This window comes from Apodemus sylvaticus, chromosome 11, assembly GCF_947179515.1.
Source record: "Apodemus sylvaticus chromosome 11, mApoSyl1.1, whole genome shotgun sequence".
Classification (NCBI taxonomy): domain Eukaryota; kingdom Metazoa; phylum Chordata; class Mammalia; order Rodentia; family Muridae; genus Apodemus; species Apodemus sylvaticus.
Genome location: NC_067482.1, coordinates 107,184,698 through 107,208,860, shown reverse-complemented (window position 1 = coordinate 107,208,860; position 24,163 = coordinate 107,184,698). Strand labels below are relative to the sequence as shown.

At 41.1% G+C, this 24,163-nt stretch overlaps 2 protein-coding genes and 1 pseudogene across 39 annotated transcripts in view; 1 reads left to right on the top strand and 2 right to left on the bottom strand.

Moving 5' to 3' along the window:
- LOC127696398 (uncharacterized) overlaps positions 1-24,163 on the bottom strand; it is an 837,478-nt gene that overhangs the window by 518,795 nt on the left and 294,520 nt on the right. The window lies entirely within an intron of this gene.
- The window catches only part of LOC127696395 (ubiquitin-conjugating enzyme E2 pex4-like), a 312,120-nt gene that overhangs the window by 112,851 nt on the left and 175,106 nt on the right, over positions 1-24,163 (top strand). For 6 of the 22 annotated variants that reach the window (XM_052199093.1, XM_052199076.1, XM_052199072.1 and 3 more), the window contains exon 6: positions 808-923. The exons of 11 other annotated variants lie outside the window; for them this stretch is intronic. In XM_052199093.1, the coding sequence (XP_052055053.1) occupies positions 808-923 (116 nt within the window). Of the gene's footprint in view, positions 1-807; positions 950-3,703; positions 4,172-24,163 lie in introns of those variants that run through there. 5 more of the 22 variants (XM_052199071.1, XM_052199073.1, XM_052199074.1 and 2 more) reach the window with 5 other exon arrangements.
- LOC127696384 (vomeronasal type-1 receptor 1-like) lies at positions 10,172-11,571 on the bottom strand (annotated as a pseudogene).

Here is a 24,163-nt window from a genome sequence, read left to right as displayed (position 1 = left end):
GGGGGAGAGGGAGAGGGAGAGGGAGAGGGAGAGGGAGAGGGAGAGGGAGAGAGAACAGAGAGAGAGAGAATAGAGAGAGTTTAGTGGAGGCCGGCCATGACCACGTGGAGGGAGGAAGGAAGAGCCCCAGGGGCAGAGAGGTGAGAATGTGGAAGAGCTAAGAGCAAAAAGAGAAAGAGGAGGAGCAAGTAGCCCCTCTTATACTGGGCCAGATCTCTGGGGCAGGGCATACCTGGATATTTCCAGGTAGGTGTGGGGTGGAGCTTAGACAGAACCCCAACACTTAACTGTGACACTTGGGAGACTGGCAGACTTTTCATTGCAGTTTTGACTATCAGAAAAGGACCTAATAGAAGTTCCACTATTAAAGAACTTAATAATAACAGATAAAATTTTAGGAATTGTTATAGCATCATCAATAAAACTTGTCATCTATTTGTCTGCATAGCAACACTATAAGACAGTACATCTTTGTGGATCTACAGAGATCTGCTCCAAAGGGGTGTGCTGTTTTAGATTGAGTTGGTTTATCAGAAACATTGCTGGAGCCACTCTTGGTGTATGCTTTTAATCCTATCAGGTGAACATCAGTGAATTCCTGGCCAGCGTGGTCTACATAGAGAATTTCAGAAGACCCTGTCTTAAAAAAAAATTAGGTGATGTTATATGGTGATGCTTTTTAAGATTTAATGCATAAGTGATTAAGGAACAAATGTTATATAATTAAAATTCCATGAAAAAAATCCATTACATGACCTTAACATCTTTTTGTACTTAGAGAAACAATTCAATTTCTTTTTCTCACAGGAAAAACAGTGGCTCTGTCAGCAACCATGGCACAGGAAGGTCACCTTTTCATCCTGGTGCTAACATCCAGCTGGAGTGGCAGTATTACCAAAATAAAATCCTGAAAGGAGAAGCAGGTACACATGAGTGTTTAAAAGCCATGGTAAGCTCAGGATGTTGCTGGTGGTATTGGTACCTTAGAAGTACAAGTAGAATTAGAATAATTAACAATTTGAAGTTGAAGGTTTTAAGGATGCTAGTGACTGTAGAGAGAATATCTTGTGTATTGTACTAAAAGAAAACTATGGCCTATAGGAAAGTGTAGAATACAAGATGAGACATTCAGAAGGCAGAAAGAATTCTGGGATAGAGCCAGGGATGAGATATTTGCCTGGGAAAATGTGACGAGACTGACACATGGTACCTGAGCCCAGGTAAGTAGTCATATGTCAGAAAGTAGATTTGAGTAAGTGGGTTATAATGCACTGTGGCCTAGTCAGAGAAGACTAGCTATAAGGCCAAGATATTTGTAAGTATACATATTTTGAGTCTGAGTTTTATTTCTGGGAGCATGGGGCTGGGAAGAAGACCTAGGTACAAACTTCTACAAGTGACAACTTGAATCACAACAAAATCTAAATCTGAGCAGATGACCAGTGCATAGTTATGTTTTCTGGAATTGGATGATGGTGTTTTCCTGAAACCCAATCTACTGTGTATAAATTTAGATTGGGATTGAAAAGCATGGTGTGAATTGTTTTCATATTAACTAAATAAGTTATTAGCCATTTGGCTTATGTCACAGTGAAGACACTGAAGTTTGTGTTCTTCAGTATTTTTAAGAATTTAAAGGTAGACACGGTGGTACCTAATCCCAGTCTTTGGGAGATAGCACCAGGAAAACAGTATTTTCAAGGGAAGGCTACAGAGTAGGGAAACCCTGATTTAAGAAAGGACACAACCTCTTTTGGAACCAGAATCTAAATGCCTCATTTGAGTGAACTTGTTTTTTAGAAGAAATATTTTCATAGCTGTCTTAGAAAACTAGTCTCTTTACATTCATAAGACCTTTATGTAGTTTTTATTCCTTGCATTACAATTTGAAAGAAATTGGAAATTCTTTCTCATTGATTTCCTTGTGGAATAAATTGTTAAAACCACAAATCTTTAAAAAAAAATCATTCTTTTAGAGAAGCATTTACCAGAAGACCGATATATAGCACACTAGAAAGGATCTAGAGTTTGGTTTTATCCAAGTTACTTTGGTTCCCTGTTTTGTCAGATATAAAACACTGGGATTATTTTATAAAAGACCCAGATGAGGCAAAACAGAGTCTGGGCATCTGGATTTCTTTTCTGGAATTAGTCTTTCTTGATTGTAATCATCTGCTTACACATTGTATTGGGAAACATAATTGTAGGCACACATTTATACTTTATCTATCTATCTATCTATCTATCTATCTATCTATCTATCAGTTTTTCAAGTTTTCTAAGGCTTTTATTAGCTGTTATCTGTTTTCAGAAAATTTTGAGAGTTAGTGATTTTTGTCAGTATATCATGGGGTAACTTCCTGAACTTGTTTAGGCCTTGCTTCATTGTTTGTAGTTAGTTTCTTAAGCACACCTTTGTACAACGTTGCTTTATCTTTCTGGATTTTTTATATGGTATTATTTTTTTAAAAAGATTTATTTATTTTATGTATACGAGTACACTGTAGCTGTCTTCAGACACACCAAAAAGGGACATTTGATAACATTGCAGATGGTAGTGAGCCACCGCGTGGTTGCTGGGATTTGAACTCTGGACCTCTGAAAGAGCAGTTGGTGCTCTTAACCACTGAGCCATCTCTCTAGCCCCTCTACATGGTATTATAAAAAGATAAAAACTTGAGTTCTAGAAAGCAAGAAATGTGTAGCTGAAGGAAGTACACAGTACTAGTGGCATGTTGAACACCAAGTAAATACTTCCTGAACATCTGTCAAAATGAGAAAAACCCTCAGATGTGTATATTTAATAGTGTCTAAGTTCCTTTGTTGCGCAGTCTGGTGGGTGAGTCTAAGTTGGCTGATTGTTTAAAAAGTCTGCATCGAGATTTTGGCCTTGGTAGGCACTTGTTCTTTGAAAGTAGCAAGGAGCTGGCGATCTTCTTTTGTCTTGCTTTCCATCACTGTCTGTTCTTTGCCTCTTTTCAGCCACTGGGTTTTATAATATTTAACAACCTTTTATACTTAAGTCTCCTTCAGTTCTAAATCTGAGCAGATGATCAGAAGCCAAATATTAGAGGAAATGTTTGAGTTCCACTTGCTATTGAAAATTGATGAAAGGAGATTTTCCTCTCCTTAAAAAAAGTGGCTATAATAACATGATAATATATTCTTGTTTTAATATTATGATGTATGTTTTTGTATCTTAAGCACTTTAACCCCTTTGGCACTTGTGAAAATATTTGCTATTCATAAAACAACTAGATACTCTTTTATTAAGTTTGCAGCCAACCCTGTCTAGAAATTGTCTTCCAATGCCTTTTACTTTTCATGGTATTTCATTCTATGGGTCAATATTAGACATAGCATCAAAATTAAATGTACTAAGAGTCAGTTTAGAAGTTAGGCTCTGGACTGAGCAGACATGTACAGACATGTACGCAGAGACCACCTGAGTATAAGATTGTTTGGGACACAGCCCCCCAGGGCCCCACCTGCACTTAGGAGCTGTGCTGTGCTGCTACAGCCTTCTGTGCACCTAATCAGAATTTATTTAACTTTTAAAGTAGTTTCTCTGTATGTCTAGAATAAAATAAAAATAAATTTCTGAGAATGAGAAAGCCACCAGAGTGGCTTTCCTAGGTTTTGCTTTGATGTTGGAAATAGGATTGTGCTGATGAAATAACTTACTGGGGCTTCTTGTTTCCAGACAGGAAAACTCGAAGATCTCAGGGAAGTCTGTTTTTTGAAGTGTTCAGGAATGAGAGGTGTTTTATTATCTTTAGTGTGATGTTTTCTACCATTTTTGTACGAGGAGTTTTTCCTGTGTTGAATTTTGGTTCTTAAGTTGGAAAGTAAAGCAACCTAGTAATATTCTTCATTCCTACCTTTGCTCTCTTTTTTTAATGTGTTGTTTTCCCTTTATTGTTTATGAAAATGAAACCATATCTTTGTAATAATAAAAACTTTGAGGTGATGCATCAAATTATTCTAATAAACTTATGATTGTGCCTATGTAAATTATATTTCCATAGTACTAGTTATTTTTACTTAGCATTTGTCCTTGGCAAAATGGCTTTTTGTAATTCCTTTTATATCTCAGTCTCAACTTTAAGTCAGGATATTAAGCCTTGTGTCTGACAGTTAAAAATAAACATGAAACACTGCTTGTCTTTTTAACATTTGTCCCAAAATTTAATAATTAATAAATTACTCTGTATGGACTATGTTCCAGGAGTCTTTGCTAAGTGGTTTCCCTTTTGATATTGAGAAGCAGCATATAAATTGGCACACTCAGCAAGAAACAGATTTGTAGAGATAATAATGGTACTTGGTTGGGTTACATGGTAGGAAAGGAACCGGGATTTTCACTTACTTCCTTTTCATTCATAACCCAGGTCCTAACTCTTTTGTGGGCTATATTTTAAAAGAACAGAGTTTTTGCATTTTTGCCATACATTTGTAGGTGTTTTTTCCTCCAAATCACTGGCAGTTTTTCATTATTTCTGCCTAAGACAATATCTGCTTCCTGGAAGCTATACTCATGGGTGTTTAGAGGATGCTGGAATTTGGACTCCAGGCCTCATGATTGCACAATAAGTTCTTTTAACCTGGGGACCATCTGTCTAGTCCCCAGAACAATAGTTTATAAAGAGTTTAATATAGATTTAAATGTGGAGATTAGGGAGGAGAAACACATGTAAGCATGATAGGCATGAGATAAGGAGAGGTAGATGTGGGGAAGTGAGCTATGTAAACCAAAGACAGAAGTGAGTCTGGGCCAACAAGAGATGATGTGAAAAACCTTTAATTAGTTAATTAATTAATAATTACATTAATTTATTCTGTGTTCATATGTGTATGTTAGTGTGCATTTATAGAGGCCAGAGGATAGTGACTGGGCAGTTTATTGTCCTACCACATGGGTTCTGGTGATCGAACGTGGATCCTCATGTTTACTAACAAGTGCTTTAACCCCCTTTAAAATTACATTTATTATTTGTGTATGTGGGGGTGGGCAGGAGTTGTATATGTGGATGGTGTAGAAATTATTTAATCCCAACTCCGGTTTTTACCCTGCCTTTGACCACTTAGTTCTCAGATAAAAGACACACACAATCTTTCTATGTACAATTAGCCTTAATCAGCACAATAGCTGGGCAGATTGCGCACCTCTCGCTGTTGTCTATTTCCCACTACTAATCCCACGATAGAATGTGCCATGTTTCATTTGGACGGCTCTTATTTACAGGTAGCCAACCCACATGGTCTTTATTTTACGACTCACCTAACCCATGGCGTCTTCCCCCTTGTGGTTCTTCTCTGATGCTGGAAGTCCTGGGATGCTAAACCCTGCCTGCATGGGTTTCTTCTGCCCAGCTATTGACTGTTGTCATCTCTATTCACCAATCAGAAATAATTTGGAGACAAGGTCACATAGCCTCACTTGGATCTACCTGTGCACTTTCTTGTGTCTGGGACAATACATACAACAGACCAAACCTCATCAATAGAGGTCCCAGGTATTGGACAGGTTATATCAGACTTGGCTGCAAGAACCTTTACCCATTGAGCTCTCTTACTGCAGCGGATGAAAATCCTTTTACAGGATAGTTTGGTCCTGTGGCCCTGCACATGTAATCTTGCGTGTGGAGACCAGAGGACAACCTTGGATGTCATTCTTCAGGTGCCATCCACTGTTTTTTGTAAAACAGGATTTTTGATTGGCTTTGAATTGGATAGGTAGGCTCAGATGGCTGGCTAGGGAGGACATGGAGTCTCTGTCTCCCTGGCAAAAGTGTGTGCCACCAAACCAGATTTTATTATTGTTGTTATTATTATTATTGTAATTGGCTTCTTATGTTTGGACTGAGTATCTGACTCAAGGCTTTCCATGAGAGCAGGAGGCCCACCATTCACCAAATCATGAGGCACCCCATGATCAGGAAGAGTGTGGTATGTTTACCACTTCCATGCAGATTTTCCCAGGTACCCCAAGCCCCAGAACTGTCACGACCATGAGAGTCATCACATACAAGCCTGACAGGAATATGTCCTCCTGCAATCCCCAAGAGCAGCTCTCTGGATCCCTGCAGTCTCCCAAGAATGTAACACTCACAGGCTCCTCCTCTGGGGATACCTTTCAGAAAGAGACCCTTATGGAGGAAAATAACCTCACCCAGGAAGTGGCCATCAATCAGGAAGAAGCTGTCCATTGGAAAGCTGTGGTCATTCAGGAAAAGCCCATTTCTGATGGCCAGCCTCAGGGTGCAAGCTGAGCTTCCCCTCAAACCTGGCAATACCACTGCAAGGGCAGGAGGAAGACAATCATGAACGGCCTCCAAAATCTCTGCTGCTGCTGCCGTTCTCCCACAAGAACCCTGCTCCAAGGAAAGAAGCTGGATCCTGGAGTCCTTCCCAGGATCAGGTGGGTGCAAGTCCTCATTCATTTATTCCTTACTCTGTCTTGTCCTTTGTGAGAAATGAAGAGTGCGCCCCCTTGTGGCACATTTAGGAACTTAATATTCTGTCACTTCAGAACAATTCAATAGAAACCCCTGAAAGACCACCTCATGGTTTCTGAGCCTGAAGTGGAGAGCAGAGATGCTGAGCGCAGGGAGAGGGGAGGGTGAGGGCATAGCCAAAGGAAACAGAGAGTCACTGGCAAGCCAGATGGGTGCTGTGGCCAGGCAGCAGCCCAGTATGACCTGTGTGTTTTCAAGTCATTAAGACACTCCCTCCTGTTTCATTCTGCTTTTAAGTCTGGAAGAGGACCAGCCCCAGCTCCATGACTTGTGAGTCATGGGTGGGGGTCAGTCTGGCTGGGAATCAGATAGCGCCTTAGGGAGGCCAGGCCAGATGTCCAGGAGCCAGTGTGGTCACTGGCCCATTCGGCGCAGGAAGACATGTGCACAGCAGCCCAGACCTGTCCAGGTAAAATCCCAGGCAGGCAGGTCTGGCTTTTCACAGGGTCATGCTCAGTGGAGTGGGCTGAGGTGCAAAAGTGCCCCAGAGTTGTCTGCAGAACAGTAGCCCTGTGTCCTCTCCTCCAGCCTGAGTAAACATCAGAGTGGATCGACGGGAAGTGTCTGTCCTTTGCTCTGTTTCTCACAGTGAGCATGGTATTCTTTATAATCTTTCCTTAGAGAAGCCTCCCTAGCCAGCCTGTCCAACCTTCCCTAAAATGGGTTCCCAAGTTGAGAATGAGGCCTGCAGTGTCTCTGTGGGTGTCCTCTACAAAACAGCCTACTGCCAACCTTTTACAAACCCCACCCACACTTATTCCCCTGCCAAAGCCATGATAGTTCACATGACTTGAGTCCTCAGACCTAACTCAGAGCAAAGTTTATGAAAACCACAGCTGTGGGGTGACTCCAGGGGCAGCTGTGCCCTCTCTCTCCACCATTTCTACCCTGGAGTTCCTCACCTCCTGCCTTGCTACGCTTCTTCCTTCCAGGCCACCATTTGCCTTATCAACGGGAAGTCAGACACCCCACCAAGTTCCACACTGTGTGAGAATGATGGCTATTGTGACCAGGGTGAATCTAGAGACCCTTCTGATGAGCAGCAACCTGCTGTGCAGCTGGAGTCCAGTCTCATCTCAGCTGCAAGTCTCTACCTGGAGCCTGCACTCAGCTGGACACATCTGAAGATTGCTTCCATTCCTTTGAGTGTGTGCACATTTCTTGTTCTTGCCCAGGTAAGCAGGTGTGTTCTGACTAGCAGCTGTGGAGCTAACCTCATGTAACTTCTCTATGCTTCATGATGGACAGAAGAGAAGGCACAAGTGACTACAAGCCTGAGCCCAAACATGCAGCAGAGGGAAGTGGCAAGATGGGGCTTCATTCTGCTGTTTCAACATTTAGTGCTCTCTCTCCTTGGGCAATCTCACCTGACTCACATTTAGTCATTTCTAGGGAGTTTGCGGATTTTAATTAAGACTAGATGTCAGAGCTATGGTGAAGGTGTATGCATATCATCTCATGTCTGAAGGCTCAGTAGGCCTGTCTCCTGTGTAAGAGACTAGTCTTATGGTCAAGACCAGCCTGTACATATAGAGAAAAAGAGTCTAGTTTGGGTGGCAGTGTGAATCCTAAAAACAACAAGAACGATGACGACGACAACAGCAACAACAGGATTAGTGATATAGCTTAGTATCAGTAGCATGCAGGAGTCCCTGTGTTCTAGGCCAACATCAAATCAATGTGGTGTCTATGGCAAGAAACCTAGGATTGAAGGGTAGAAGCAAGAGGACCAGACACTCAGCATCATCCTCCCCACAGGGAGTTTGAGGACAGTGTAGAATGACTGACACTCTTTAAAAACATACACCATCCCACCCAGCCCCAAATCTTAGTACTCAACTCTGAGAAAAGTGACTTGGCAGCTCATAACAACCACACATTTCCCGTGAATCAGAAGTCCCCTCTGTGACAGAGAAGAAAACTGGGCATCCATATGTGCAGTAATTACTTCCTGTGGCTCATATCTGGAGTCGGCCTGAGGATTGAGTTTGTCCCTGGTGCACAGCACTGAGGAGCTGTGAAGTAAGAACTTCCTGCCTGCCCTGTGGGAGGCGCTGAAGAGCTGTGCAGCCAGCACTCCCTGCTGGCCCTTTTGGAGGCACTGTGTAGTTGAGTGGTCCCTGTTCCCTGATAGTCCCTTAGCAGGAAATAAGAAGGAAGTTTTGAGGGCATGGGGGCCCCAAACTTTGCCAATAAGGAAGTCAGGAATTCTGCTGGCCTTGCAGCCAGTTATAAAGTGATGGTGTACTGTCCCCTTGTGGCTGCTCTGCATTAGCACTTTGTCCATGACCTCAGGAAAGCCTGTATTCAAGTAGGGGAAGAGAATCCTTCCTTAAGTGAGGCTTGTTCCAACTAGCTCATAATTCAGTTATCACATTTATACTAATATGACACACGGCTAGTTTCCTCTCCTCTATTTTGCAGTAAGACTTCCTGAGTGTCTTAGAAGAAAATCTCCCTATACCAGACTTCCTCCCTCTGTTCAGAAGTCCACCTTACAAATCTGCACTTCGATAGAGGTCATGGGCTTTTTATTTTAACAAATTTATATTAACATTTTCTTAGACAGGCATAGAAGGACAGAGACACATCATCACACATTGTACAAAAACATCCCTAATAGCTATGAAAAGCAAAAAGTGGAAGGATGGAGTTTTCCCTTCTTAGCTGTCACTGTGCCAAGTCAGGTAAAAGACCTGGATCTGTGAGTCAGTTGTAAGAATTTCCCATGACCATAAATGGTGCTGTTTCATTAATTCCATCCCCCAAAAAGGGGAGTTTTATTTGAAGTTAGTTTTATTACACAGGAGTTTAATTTCATAATCTGCATGATTTTTTATGATGAGATATTTCCCATGATAGAAAAGGAAAAGAAATACCTGATCAAGAGAAGAATATTTCAGAGGCTTTGCAGCTATCAGGGGATTCCACATTGTCCCAAAATATCACCTTACTGCAGGTTTAAGAGTTCAGGTAACTACCCTAGCAGTATTTTTTGGCTGCCATGTAACTGTTTTACCCCCTTTTGCGGAGAAAAAGTTAGAAGGTTTTTGCCAATGCCCACATGGACTATTGGGGTTCAGGTAGAGGTTTGGGGAGTAACATGGCCGGATGATTTCATTGTCCTTTCCATGCCTCTGAACCAGACTTGATTGCATAAATCAAAACAAAATAGAAAAATCAGCCTGAGGGACCTCAGATTATGGTGGCTTGGGGTCTTTGGGATGATGTCAAAGGTTGGCATGAACTCATCCAGTCCTGCTTGAACCAGAGATCCTGTTGGATCCTCATAGTGTGCCAGTTTCTGCCCCAAGTCTGCTCTGCCCTTGGGATATAATGGTACCACAGCCCACCTGCTTTACCTGAAGCACCGAAGCTTAGCCTGGTAGATGGTTTAACAGGATCTCAGCCAATGTGACTTCAGAATAAAAAACCTTCTCTGGAGACAATTTATATTGAATTAGCTCTCTTTATTAGGGGTGAAGAATGGCTGTTAAACCCTGGTGTGTGGGGAGTGTTTTGTGTTGAGTGTACATCATTTCCAGAGGCTGAGGTGCTTGAAATTCATCAGTCACATGAAGAAGAACTCGCACTGATAGCTGGGCTTGTCTTAATAAGGAGATAGGAAGTTTGAGGCAAAACCTGGCCACCAGGATCCATGACTATATTGCATGGCAGACGTGGAAGTTGTACAGGCTACATACAAGGGTCCAACTCTGGAGAGGAGGGAACAGTCCTACTCCTTCCAGTCTCAGGCTTAGGTTCTCATGGGTTGGACACATCTTGACCTCACTCTCTTGCTCCAGACTTCTTACCCCAGTCATATGGCTTTGCAGCCCCACCATGAAGGGTCTTCAACAAGGACCCTTAGGATCCCTAAAGATCAACAGCAAGGGAGAAACGGTGGGCAAGCTTACAGTCAGAACTTCTTTGACATACCTCCCCCATAAATGAGTGTTCACAAAAGAAATGTGAAAGAAAGTACAAATACAGTCTAGAAGATAAAAGGTCACAAATGTGACCACCAGCATGACTGTAGTGTGGGCTGCTCTGGTCTCAGCATAGACTCTGAGCTTCTGATTGTGGTTGTGTATATAGTGCATTCTCTGGTGGTGTCTCTTCAGGTGAATCATCATAGAGAAAACTGGTCCAGATCATGATGCTGATAAATAAAATGTCCTGGGCAAACCACAATAAGCTAATGCCAACACTGACAACAAAGAGGGATCAGATCCACTTACCTTTAGAATCAGTGCCATTGTGTCTTTTCTGTGGACCACTAGCATTCATTGGAATGTACGCATTATTTAAGACACTGAAAAACCAGCAACTGTAACAAAAATATGTCATGAACTTGGGGGTATTTCTCTGAGCATGACCCTTGTCCAATTACCAGGAACATGAGTGACAAACTGGTAGGTGGTCAGGGCACAGGTAGAACACATGTTTGTGCTTTGAGACACCATGTGAAAGAAGTATGAAAGTTTACCTGTGAGGTCAGTTGGAGGCTTCCTTGGAGCCAAAACTGTAATATGGTTTGGAAATGTCAAGAAGAGGAGATTGAAGGTATTGCCCACAGCTAAGTTTGATAGAATGACTTGAATGGGCCTCAGATGAGTGTCAGTCAAAATTGGAGATAAATTATGAAGAAACACAAGAATGTTGCCCACAGTCCCAACCTCAGCCTGGCAAAGCAAAAGTATCTGAAGAGCCACTTCTTCTGTAGTATTCAGGGTTTTATTTTGAGATAACATGGAGATAGCTTCATTGGATCAGGTAGGACACTGTTGTCTTCAAGAGTCTTCCCAATTATTTGAGATTTTCAATTGTTTTTGGAGTCTTTTATCTCAAGAATGTGGCCCTGCTTTGTCACTACAAGAGTTTTCTCTGAAAAAAACCAAGAATATTTAATTTACACTTATTTTGCTTCCTTTCCCTCATGATGGAATTGTGCATGTGATGGAACTCTATCTCTCATGTTCAACACCATAAACACATATTTCTACACATTATGGGTTCTGCATGTGTATACATGTATATCTGTAGACATGAGTGCATTTTTGCTCCATTGGAATTCAACATTATCTTTCAAAACAATGTGCTAAAAATAGTAATTTGTTGTTGAAGAGATGGTCCTAGTCTGCTCATATTTGAGGAACTGTATTTATGCAGTTTTGATTGAACAAGCAGGCAGAACAATCATATTCATAAGATAATTAAATATTCCAAAATATAATTAAGAGATGGGGGCATGGGTCAGTGGTGAAGAGCACTGGCTCCTCTTCTAGAGGACCCACACTCCATTGCCAGCATCTACATGACCCTTGTAACTGTATGTAACTCCAGTTCCAGGGACCTGGCACCTTCACATTCATACATACCATCAAAACACCAGTGCATATAAACTAAAAATATATCAAATAATTTTAACAAATGATAATGAAAAATTAATATTCTTACTTTATATAAGAACTTGAATTAAGATCTTTATATAGAATGTTATAAAGATTGTTCCCTTAAAATAATCCAATCTGTGTTTATATACTTTTATAGTACTCATCATTGTTTAGAAAGAAAATATTTCTGAAAAAGTCAATAGCTTTCTGTTTATAAAGGACAATATTGATATATACCTGTAATATCTATTGTGAAGAAAACTGAGAGACCCAGGCATATCATTGATTCACAAATGTCCACATTTTAACTGTATTTCTAATGAATCTGATGCTGGAATTATATTGGATAAATGACCAGTTTTCATCAATCACAATCCAAAAACATTACTGTCACCTCTGTTAAAGTCTTTGCATACAGAGATTTTTTTAAAACTCAGATTTTGAATGCTCCTGTTTAGTCTCCAACTTACATGGTTTATGTTGATTTTTATAAAAACAATAAGCTTTTATCCAACAACTAAAAATCTGTCATATCACATATGAAAGTCACATTAAAAGGCATTTTCAGATGAGTGCTGCACCATGACATAGACATTTCTTTTGCCTAGAGAAATCATTGACAAAATTATGTAAACTGTGGAGACAAAAACAAATTCCTTCTAATGATTAATGTTGATTTCAGAATACACTGGACTGTAGGGAGGAGAATAGAACTTTAAACAGAAACATAAAGCTGCAGGAATCTTACCTACCACAAGGATGGGGTTTACTCACAGGGATGAAGGCCTGCTCCTAATCAGGTACTGGAGAAAAAGCTCTGATTTCATTTCCTGTTGAAGATCTTTTCAGTGTATCTGTTCCCTAAGACAGATCCAAAGGAATGGTGAAGTCTCATATCTTCCAGGAAATGTTGTGCAAATGGCTGAATGAGGTGAGATATCAGAGCCCACAAAGGGACAGACGTCGCTTACAGAGTCCAATACATTGTCATCTGTGTTGTTACTGGGCATGGCTTTATACAGCTTCTAGAATACCTCTAAATGGAAAACACATGTATCCCCAGTACAAATCAATATGCTTTCCTTCTAGTAATCAATGAGGCCCAAGAGTTTTCTAGGTCATAGTGGGTAGAACAGAGGTTAAAACAAGTTTCCTTACTTTCTTTGGGGAAATCTAAGTTCAGAATTGGTGCTGTCATCAGGTGTGGAGAAGTGTACTACCAGGGAGATCAAGAGAATTGTTAGGTGTATTTCCAGGGACTGCATTACACTGTATACATTCACTGTTGCAAACTTGTGCTGACATCAGAAAGCCCATAAGCATGTTATCTGGAGTCTTGCATTTTCCTATTCTTGGACAAGGATATTTTAGTTTGACAAATCAAGCAACAGAAGCCTGTGTTAACTCATATGTCCTTGCGTTATTCCAATGTCCGTTTGCTTTGAGGTAGATCATGACTCATTTTCTAATATACCATGAAGGCTTATTAGAAGTATAATAGGTTGTGATATTTTCTATAGATTCTAAATGTAAATAATCAATTTTGTACATACAGTAAAGGATATGGGCTGAGCAATCATTGACTAATAGAGAGAACCATCCCTGTCCATCCCACTGTATCCACAGTAGCCATGAAATAGAACCAGGTTAATTGTCCATCAGTTAATGAATGGATCGCTATACAATGGGGATTATACATCTCTTAAGCAAAATGTAATTATGAATGTTTTAGGTAATTTGATGATTATGCATATGATACTCCACAAATTAAAAGAAATGTTCTGCATTTTCCCCAATTTTTAGACATTAGTTTTGAATCTTGAGTTATGTGTGTTTCACTTGGAATACTTTATAAAGGTCAGGAGTGAAGTAAAATATAGATGGTTAGGGGACTTTTGTTAGAACACAGTTGTTTAAAGGATGTAAGTAGACAATGGACTGTAGACAATTAATCTATCTTGGAAATATAGCATGTATCAGAGAAAAGGAAAAGTTAATAATAATATTAAGGCTCCATTAAAACCTACTAGTTTACAATTTTAAAAACATAGTTGATCTATTTCTATTTGTCATTTATATTGATATCATCTATATATCATTTATATCTATATTTATCTCTCTCTCTCTCTCTCTCTCTCTCTCTCTCTGTGTGTGTGTGTGTGTGTGTGTGTGTGTGTGTGTGTGTGTGTGTGAGAGAGAGAGAGAGAGAGAGAGAGAGAGAGAGACTTATTACATTTTTTTTTGTATATCATAACACATGGGCAATTTCCTGTGAGACATGTAGGGTATCTAGCCAGGCACTTTGATGTTATAGATCTTTTGTTGTAGTGTTCATTCCCACAGCTCTCAAATATATACATTATCTATACAGGTTAGAGGATATTCAACAGCCTTCTCACTACTCCAAAGTGTCTGTGGATTGGGTTAGTGATGCCAAAGGATAGACTCTCTTTGAGACTAGGGATTACCTAGTTACACTTTAGAATCAATGGAATAGCCTATTTTTTAAGTAACTAAAAATGAAAATTGTAGTATTATTTAAAAGCTACATACTTGAGTTATTTCTTTCATTTACATGGTATCAGAGGGGAAATTACTTATTCAATTCGTCTCCTTATCTCAACATGGATGCAATGATGTTGAGTGAAATATTTAAAAAGTGTGATTGGCACGTTCCCATGCTTGTGCCTCAAACCCTCTGCCCCAGGGACCATGCAATAGAGATTCATGGAGAGTCACTGTCCAGGAGCTTCTGAAACATCTCCACCTAGCTCACTAGGTTCCTATTGGTGGTTTGCTACCACTCCAACCCCGTACTTCAAATCCCTCACGACCTTTGTGGAGCACCTCAGGCAAACACACACTTGGCCACCATACCTTTCTCTCTTGAACCCAGATGAGGTGCAACATGGAGGAAAATGTAGCACAAACTTAGTTGAGAAACAATGGTAACTCAGTCTTACAGTGCAGCAAATAAATGCAATCTTGTAAGCCTTAGTAAAATCTGATCCCTCCGGTGGAAGATCCTTGCAAATCCACCATGATACTAAGAAACTCTAACAGCTACATCTGACCTCTCTACTGACCTGGTTCCTAGAGGAAGTAACTCTCTCCTGTTTCCTCTCTTTCTCTGTCCAACCAAGAAGTCCAGCCTACTCGCCCAGTGATGGGCACCTTCATTAATTAGGTGATTGGTTCACAAGAACAGCACCAGGCCCATCCATAACACAATGACACCAGTATCTAATATGCATAAGTAGCTGTTGAGCAGCCACAGAGAACTGGGTCTACCAGGAGGGAGAGCTGGGGATGAAAGAGGGACAGGCAAGAGAAAATAATGAGCCAAGACAAAATTCATTCTGATCAAGTCTCAAAGTTTAATGTTCAGCTCTCAATATATAAGGGGAAAAACCCAAAGATCTTTCTTTGCTGGATTGAATTGCAAAGCAAGCTCAATGAACAGTTTGTTTTCTTGCAGGAAGTTGAAGTGGGGAGAAGGCCTGAGACTTCCATCTATGTTGGAAGACTCCACCCAGGTCAACAGAAGACCGATTGTGGTAGACAAATAAGGTTTGGTTAGCCCTCTCAAGATCAGGGGAAGGTCACACACATTGCACATACATCTAAACACACAATAAAAAAAATAAATAAATTAGTAAGACTTGAAAACTATGTAATGGAGACAGTCTAAATATCTTCTGGTTAGGTGAAGAGAGTTGTTGAGTTTAATGGTAATAAAATTAAAGGATAAATTCACCAGAGAATCTAAGATGGTAGATGTCAGTTTGTCTCCTACAATCCCCAGGGTATATACTGAGTATACTTGCCTAAGCACCTCTGAAAATCAACAAGATAGATACACCCTTAGCCAACCTAACCAGAGGCAACTGAGAGAGTATCCAAATCAAGAAAATCAGAAATGAAAAGGGAGACAAAACAACAGAAACTGAGGAAATTTAAAACCTCATCCTATCCAACTAAAAAAGCCTATACTCAACAAAACTGGAATATCTGGATGAACTGGACAATTTTCTAGTCAGATACCAAATACCAAAGTTAAATCAGGAGCAGATAAATGATCTAAACAGTCTCATAACCCCTAAAGAAATAGAAGCAATTATTAATCGTCTCCCAAACAAAAAAGCACAGGGTTTAATGCAGAATTGTATCGGACCTTCAAAGAAAAACTCATAACAATTCTTTGTAAATTATTCTACTAATTAGAAATGGAAAGAACACTACCCAATGTATGGGTAGTGGCTATGTAGGCACAATTACTCTGACACCTAAACTGCACAAGACCCCAAAAAAGAAAGAGAACTTCAGACAAACTTTCTTATGATTATAGATGCAAAAATGCTCAATAAATTCCTGCAAAATGAAACCAGGAACTCATCAAAACAATCATCTATCATGATCAAATAGGCTTCATCCCAGGGATTCAGGGATGGTTTAAGATATGGAAATCCATCAACATAATCCACTATATAAACAAACTCAAAAAAAACCAAACAAACATGATCATTTCATTAGATGCTGAGAAAGCATTTGGCAAAATCCAATACCTCTTCATTATAAGTCTTAGAAATATCAGGAATTTAAGGCCCATTCCTAAACGTAGGTAGAACAATATACAGCAAATCAGTAGCCAACAGCAAGCTAAATCGAGAGAAACTTGAAGCAATCCCACTAAAATAAGGGACCAGACAAGGCGGCACACTCTTTCCATACCTATGTAATATAGTACTTGATTTCCTAGCCAGAGAAATTAGACAACAAAAGGAGGTCAAAAGGATGCAATTTGAAAAGGAATAAGTCAAAGTATCACTATTTGCAGATGATATAATAGTATACTTAAGTGACCCTAAAAATTCCACCAAAGAACTCCTAAAGTTGATAAACAACATCAGCAAAGTGGCTGGATATAAAATTAAGTCAAACAAATCAGTGGCTTTCTTGCACTCAAAGGATAAACAGACAGAGAAAGAAATTAGGGAAAAAACTCCCTTCACAATAGTCACAAATAATTTAAAATACCTTGGTGTGACTCTAACAAAGCAAGTGAAAGATCTGTATTACAAGAATTTCAAGTCTCTAAAGAAAGAAATCAAAGAAGATCTCAGAAGATGGAAAGAACTCCCACGCTCATGGATTGGCAGGATTAATATATCAAACCTGGCCATCTTGCCAAAAGCAATCTATAGATTCAATGCAATCAATCACCATCAAAATTCCAAATCAGTTCTTCATAGATTTAGAGCAATTTGCAAATTCAAGTTCTTAGCTTATTCCCTAATGTAGTTTATGACATCTCTAGTTATATGAAATTGAGATTGTGTGTGGACATTCCTTGTGCGCTCCAGATCTCTTGCTATGAGGTTGTTGCCTGATGCCCCAGGAGTTCTGACATTATCAGCTGGTGTGGACCATTTTTCAATCAGGAGATGTTGTGAAAACCTGCAATAAGCAAGACTTCTGAGTTTCTCAGTATAGTTCAGACATGCACAGTAGTGCTCTTTTTATTCTATTCTCTATGAGGAGTGACTATGGCCATTGAGGTATGTCTAGCCTGTGGCCTGAAGACCACTTGCATTTAGGGATAGCTATGAATGTGAACTCAACACACTTCACACACACGCACACTCATACACTCACTCATGAACACATGCACTGGTGTTTGCACAAGCACACAAAATTAAAATTCTAAAAAATAATGAATGCATAGGAAAATAGAAACATTTAATAAAGTAATACAGTCTGAAAACTTCCTGCTATTATGAAAATTTCATCCAAATGATTATCAAACAAGGAACCCTGTGTAGGAAAAAAAGTAAAATAATACTTTCATATTCGGTCTAATAGAGTCCAAAGGGAAAGTGGAATACTCTAGAATGTCATTTTGTAAACATAATGATTACAGAAGATCAGAGTACTTTTTCTAAAATTTATTCTCTTACATCCCAGTATCAACCACTCCTTCCTCCCAGGGCCCCGCCCTCATACAGCCTCTACCCCCTTTCCCCTCCCCTTCTCATCAGAGAAGTGGGAGCCCCCCTCGAAGCCCAGGTGTCAGAGCTCTTAAAATCAAATGACAGAAGGCAGCTTTGCTAATTCTGGTGGGATTTCTTTCATGAAGTTTCCTCCAAGGCATAAACATTCTAAACTCCACAAGTTCTGGATCTCTGCGGGCTGGGATGTTCTGCAGCCGGTTGCCACCCAGGCTGAGGGTCTGCAGCTCCAGCAGCTAGGCGGGCACCTCCAGGTAGCAGCAGCCTCTAAGGTTGAGCACTGGAGGCTGCAGCAGACAGAGCGGCGGCCAGGCAGGGAGCCTGGGCAGCCAAGCTGGTTGTGCGCAGGCCGCTCAGCAGTGGCAGCTCGGGTCCCAGCGCCTGAGCTCATTGCCGCCCCCTTCTGTCCAGGAGCTGGAGGTGCAGGAAGCCGCCACCCAGAGCCCGCGGCAGTGACGTCAGGCCTTCGTAGGGCAGAGGCAGCCACAGCAGCCTCTTCCGCGGGCCCTGCTGCTCCTCGGTGCACACCTCCAGCTGACTCCTGGGCCTTGGCCAATGCGCTGAGCAGGACCATTTGAGTTCGGCCTCCCCGGGCAAGCAAGGCCTCCTCCATCCCGCTGGATGCCAGACCACAAGCCTAGGCAGTCCCCCAGAGCTGAAGCAAGCGCCCTGTTGGAAGTGGGGAGGCCTGGCCCGGGCGCTCACCCACACACGCAGCCCTCCCCTAACTTTTTCTAGTTCCTCTTAAAAATGTTTCAGTTTTAAAATTTTATGTGAATGGACTTGTGTCTGCTTATATGTCTATGTACTACATGAATTCAGGGTCTGCAGAGGTCATTAAAGGGTGACTGATACCCTGGGACTGGGGACACATATGGTTGTGAGCTGCCATGTGAGTGCTAGGAACCAAATATTGTTTCTCTGCTAGAACAGGATATGCTCTCTCCTAAACTTTTAATTTTTTCTATTTATTTATTTATTTATTTACTTACTTACTTACTTACTGATTCACTTTACAAACTGTTTTCACCCCTCCACTTCCCCTTTTCCTCCCAGTCTCCCTCACCTCTCCCTCTCACATCAGAGAAAAGGGAAGTCCCTCCTGGGTACCAACCCACCCAGGCACCTCAAGTTACTGTGACACTTGGCACAGCCTCTCCCACTGAGGCCAGACAAAGCAGCCCAGTTAGGGGAACAGGATCCACAGTCAGGCATCTGAGTCAGGGACAGCCCCCAATCCAGTTGTTGGGGGTCCTACATGAAGACAAAGCTGCACATCTGCTACATAAGTGCAGGGGCCTAGGTCCAGCACTCCTATGTTCCTTGGCTGATGCTTTGTCTCTTGGAACTCCCAAGGGTATTGGACAGCTGACTCTGATGGTCTTCTGTGGAGTCCCTATCCCCTAAAGGTTCCCCAATCCTCCCCACAACTCTTCCATGACTTCCTGAGCTTGGTCTCACATTTAGCTGTGAGTCTTCTCATCTCTTTCAGTAGCTGCTGGGTGGAGCCTCTCAGAGGACAATTAGTGTGAATCCAGGCTGACAGATACAAACATAGCCTGAGGCTCCAAGGTAGGAAGGCAGGCCTATGATGTACTATTGATCCTTGGAGGACAGATCAGCACATTTATGTCTGTCTTAGACAGGGCACCTATTTATCTAGGCCAGCAGTGACAAACTTAGCTGTCAATAGTGTCTTCACATCTTCTATCATTGTGACAAGGCTTTGACCAACAATGAGGTATCAAAGCCTCACAATGTGGCCGTGTGAATCCACTGTCCATGCAGTCACAGTAGTAGTTGTTTCCTCCATCCACACACAGATATCCATGGAGTCATGGCTGACTATGTCACATCATCAAAGTTGAGTTCCAAGTGGACTCCAAGAAGTCTAGGTGCACAGTCACAGAAGTGAGTCCCAAGAGCATCCTGACTCATGGGGCATCATGTAGACACAGCTGGGATCCACACCCATCAACTACCAACTCACAGTTCACTATAGAATACTCTCAAGGACAGACTCATGTGTCTACTCACTGAAGTCTCCCAGAGTTTTAAACATTGTGGTTTTTTATGTATGTATGTATGTATGTATGTATGTATGTATGTATGTATGTATGTATGTATGTGTGTGTCTACGTATGTGTGTCTATGTATGTACGTTTATATGTATGTATGTGTATGTATGTATGTATGTATGTATGTATGTGTATGTATGTATGTATGTTTATGTATGTATGTAAGCATGCATGTGTGTGTGTGTGTTTGTGTGTGTGTGTGTGTGTGTGTGTGTAGGTGTTTGAACACTCTCCTGTGGGTGCCACAGAGGTTAGAAGACAACATTGCAGCCTGTGGAGCTGCTGTTACAGATGTTTGTGAGGAATCTAAGATGGATTTTGGGAGCTGAACCCCAGTCCTCTGCAAGAGCAACAAGTACTATTGACTTCTGAGCCTTCCTTCCAGCCCTTTAAAGGAAAATTTTAGTTAGCATGCAAATAAGAGGATTCACAATTACATTTTATACACATGTTATAACACTTTGTTTTGTCCGTCTTCCTCCCACCACCCTCCTCCCTCATCTTCATCCCACCACCCTCCTCCCACCACCCTCCTTCCTGCAGCATGCTGCCTTTTTCTATCACTTTCCTTCATCTAAATAATGACTTCTACTTTCTTTCCTTTTCTTTTATTGAAGAGAGAATTTTGTTTTTTCTTCACATAGCATTCTGATCACAGTCTTCCTTCCCTCTACTTCTCCCATTCCCTCCCTACCTCTTCTTCCACCTGGATCTACTCTCTTTCTACCATTAGGAAAAAAATAGACTTCTAAGAAGGAATACTTCTAAGAGCTATGAAAACATGAAATGTAATGATTACAATAAAAATCTGTTATACTGGAGTTGTACAAAATAAACAGAGAAGGAAAAGTGCCCAAAAGAAGGTGTAAGAACCAGTGACACACTCATTCACAGACTCAGGAATCCCATAACAAACCTACATTTGCACTCATAATATATGTGCAGAGGACCTTGTGCCAACCTGTGTGGGTCCTGAACTTGCTGCTTCAGTCTGAGTTCATACAATCTTTGCTCCTGTTGACTGAGAGGGCCTGTTTTCTTGTTGTCCTTCAACCCCTGCTGGCTGTTACACTCTTTATGCCTCCACTTCCATGGGGTTTCCTGAGCCCTCAGGGGAGGGATTTAGTAAACATAACCAATGTAGGGCTGAGTGTTTCTAGCTCTCTCAGTCTCCTCATGTCTGGCTGTGGGTCTCTGTATTTGTTTCCATCTCCTGCAGGAGGAATTTTCTTTGGTGATGGCTGAGCAAAGTGCTGATCTGTGAGTATGACAAAATGCCATTAGGATTAGTTTGATGGCCACTTTTTTCTTTTGGACGAGTATCATTTGGTTTTGCCACTTAGTTACTCAGTCTCAGGTATCTGGCCACCCAACCAGAGTTGGGTGTGGGTTCCTTCTTGTGGAGTGGGCCTTAGGTCAAATCAGACACTGACTGGTTACTCTTACAAACTTTCTGACTCTATTGCACCAGCATATCTTGCAAGCAGGGCACCATTGTGGATGACTTGTTGTTTATGTTTTGCTTTTTGTAGCATGCAGAGTACCTTCCTGTACCAAAGGCAATAGAACACAGGGTTAAAGGCTTTGTGTAGGCATATTAGCTTGGATTCTGCATGTTCATTGAATTGCTTAGTTCTTTTCAGAAATGGTCTCTGCTGTCAGCAAGCTATAGTCCTGAAAATAACCTGGGCTGCTTGGGTATTCTCACAAGACAGCTCTGAACAAGTCAATTCGATATAACCTAAGCCCAGGACTAGAAACTTCATTTGGTGAGAAGAGATGGCCTCTTCTCACCAAATGGCCTCTCCCATTATTTGATGGTTTCATTTAGATCACACTTATATATGTATACATTTTAGGAAGATTCTACTGTACAGGTTTCCATACTCCCCCTCAAATGGCCCTTATATTAGACATCTCTCCTCTCCAGTTCCCCACTTGATCTTCCCATTCCAGTCCCCCTCAATGGTAACTATCTATTCTACTTCTCTTTCCTAACACAATCTAGCTAGACCCCCACTGTCTCTAAATCTATACCTAATTTCTGTAGTTTTACTGATGGTAGCTAGTTTAACATTGACTCAACAGGTAATATCCACATATACTGGAACATGTAATATTTATCTGGGTGGGTTATTCCACGCAGGAGGTTTTTCTCTATTTTGTTTTCCTTTTAATTCCACTCACTTACCTATGAGCTTCATGATGACACTTTTTTAAACAATTATTTTTCCTATCTGCTGCTGGAAGAAGCCTTTCTGATGATGACTGGACAAGGCACTGATCTGTGACTATGCTAGAATACAATTAAGAATCATTTCATTAATTTTTTTGTGCCTGTTGTGTTTGGGTCTACTGGAGGTTTAAGGGTGTTGTAGCAGGATCTTGAGGGAGACCTAGTCTTATCTTACTAAGGAACTGCCACACTTACATCCATAGTGACTGTACAAGTTTGTATTCCTTCCAGCAATGGATGAATGTTTCTCTTTCTCCATATCCTTGTCATGATAACCTGACACTACTTTATTGATCCTAGTCATTCTGACAAGTGTAAGATTAAGTCTTAAAGTAGGTTTGATTTGCTTTTCCCTGATGTACAAAGGATGCTGAACATTTCTTTAAGCGTTTCCAAGCCATTTGAGATTCCTTTTTGATGAAACTGTTTAGATCTATACCCTATTTTAAAAAACCTGCATTGTTCTATTGATACTTGAGTTCTTTGTATATTTAGGATAGAAGCCCTATGTTGGATGTGTAATTCATAACAATCTTTTTCTGTTTGTGGACTGCTGCTTTGTCCCAATGACAGCATTTTTTTTTCTGTTTTCAGTTTCACAAGGTCCCGATATCTCAGTATCTGTGCCAACTATCTTTTTTTTTTTTTTAGAAAATCTTTCCCTGTGCAGATGCATTCAAGGCTATTTCCTTCTTTCTCTTCTGTCAGGTTCAGATTCAAACTCCTGCATCCATCTGGGGCCGCACTTTGTACACAGTGATAAATGGGGTTCTATTGTCATTCTTCTACATGTAGCCATCAAGCATGACCAGCACGCATTGTTATAGATGCTTCCCTTTTCCCAGTGTGTATTTCTGGTTTTTTGTTTTTAATGAAAAAAACAGGTGTCCATAGGCGTGTGGATTCATATCTGAGTCTTTAATTTGATTCTATTGATCAATGTATCTGTTTCTTTTGCAGTACCATGCTATTTTTATTACTACAGCTCTGAAGCACAACTTGAAACCAGGGAGAGTGATACTTCCAGTAGTTCTTTATAATCCAGGATTGTTTTAGCTTCCCTGTGATTTTCGTTTTCATGTGATGAAGGGCCCATCTTAACACTACACACTCGATTTTGCTTTCAGATTCTGTTTTATGTTTAACTTGCCATCTGAAATAACTCAGCTACTGGAAAAATACCAACTTGTTTTAAAAGCCATGTCAGCCTGGTAACAATCCCAGTTCTCCTTGGCAAATAGTCACTTCCCTCCTAGCAACAACCTATCAGTTCTTAAGTACCTAATGTCTAAAGTAGATTGATTTAGCTAGCAAAGTAGATTGATTTAGCTAGCAACCATTGTTCATACCAAGCTGAAATCATCACTAGCTAATAGATGAGAACCAAGCAAATGTCAACTGCCCATGTAACTGCCACGTTGGAAAGTTGCTCACCCTGCTCTCATGATAAATAGGCAAGGTTTGTACCAGCACTGGACCTTCCACAGTTTTCAGTGTGCTTAGAGATTTGGGGGTCTGTGCTTGAGCTGGAATAAAGACTCTTTGGCTTTGCATAGATGTTGGACACCTGGTGGTCTCTGATGGTCTGTGGGGACAATTCGATCTGGGCATAACACCTTATACGTTAATAATAAATATTAAAAGTACAAAAAGAAGGCCAGGAGGCTGAGGTCTGACAGACTCCCTGACAACCTCTTCACACACACACACACACCATGAGTGAGAACAAGAGGTAATTTCCCAGGGTCACCTTGCTCACAGGGAACTAACCAGACTAGGTGAGATGGTTTCTAAATCGGAGCTTCTGCCTGGGAGGGACTGGAGCTGCATCCCAAGGCATGGATTTCTGGAGAGTATCCTGAGATCTCGGGATCTTCCTCTACCTGCTGAGGCCTCTCAACTTCATGGTGTACCTGTGCCCTGCCCC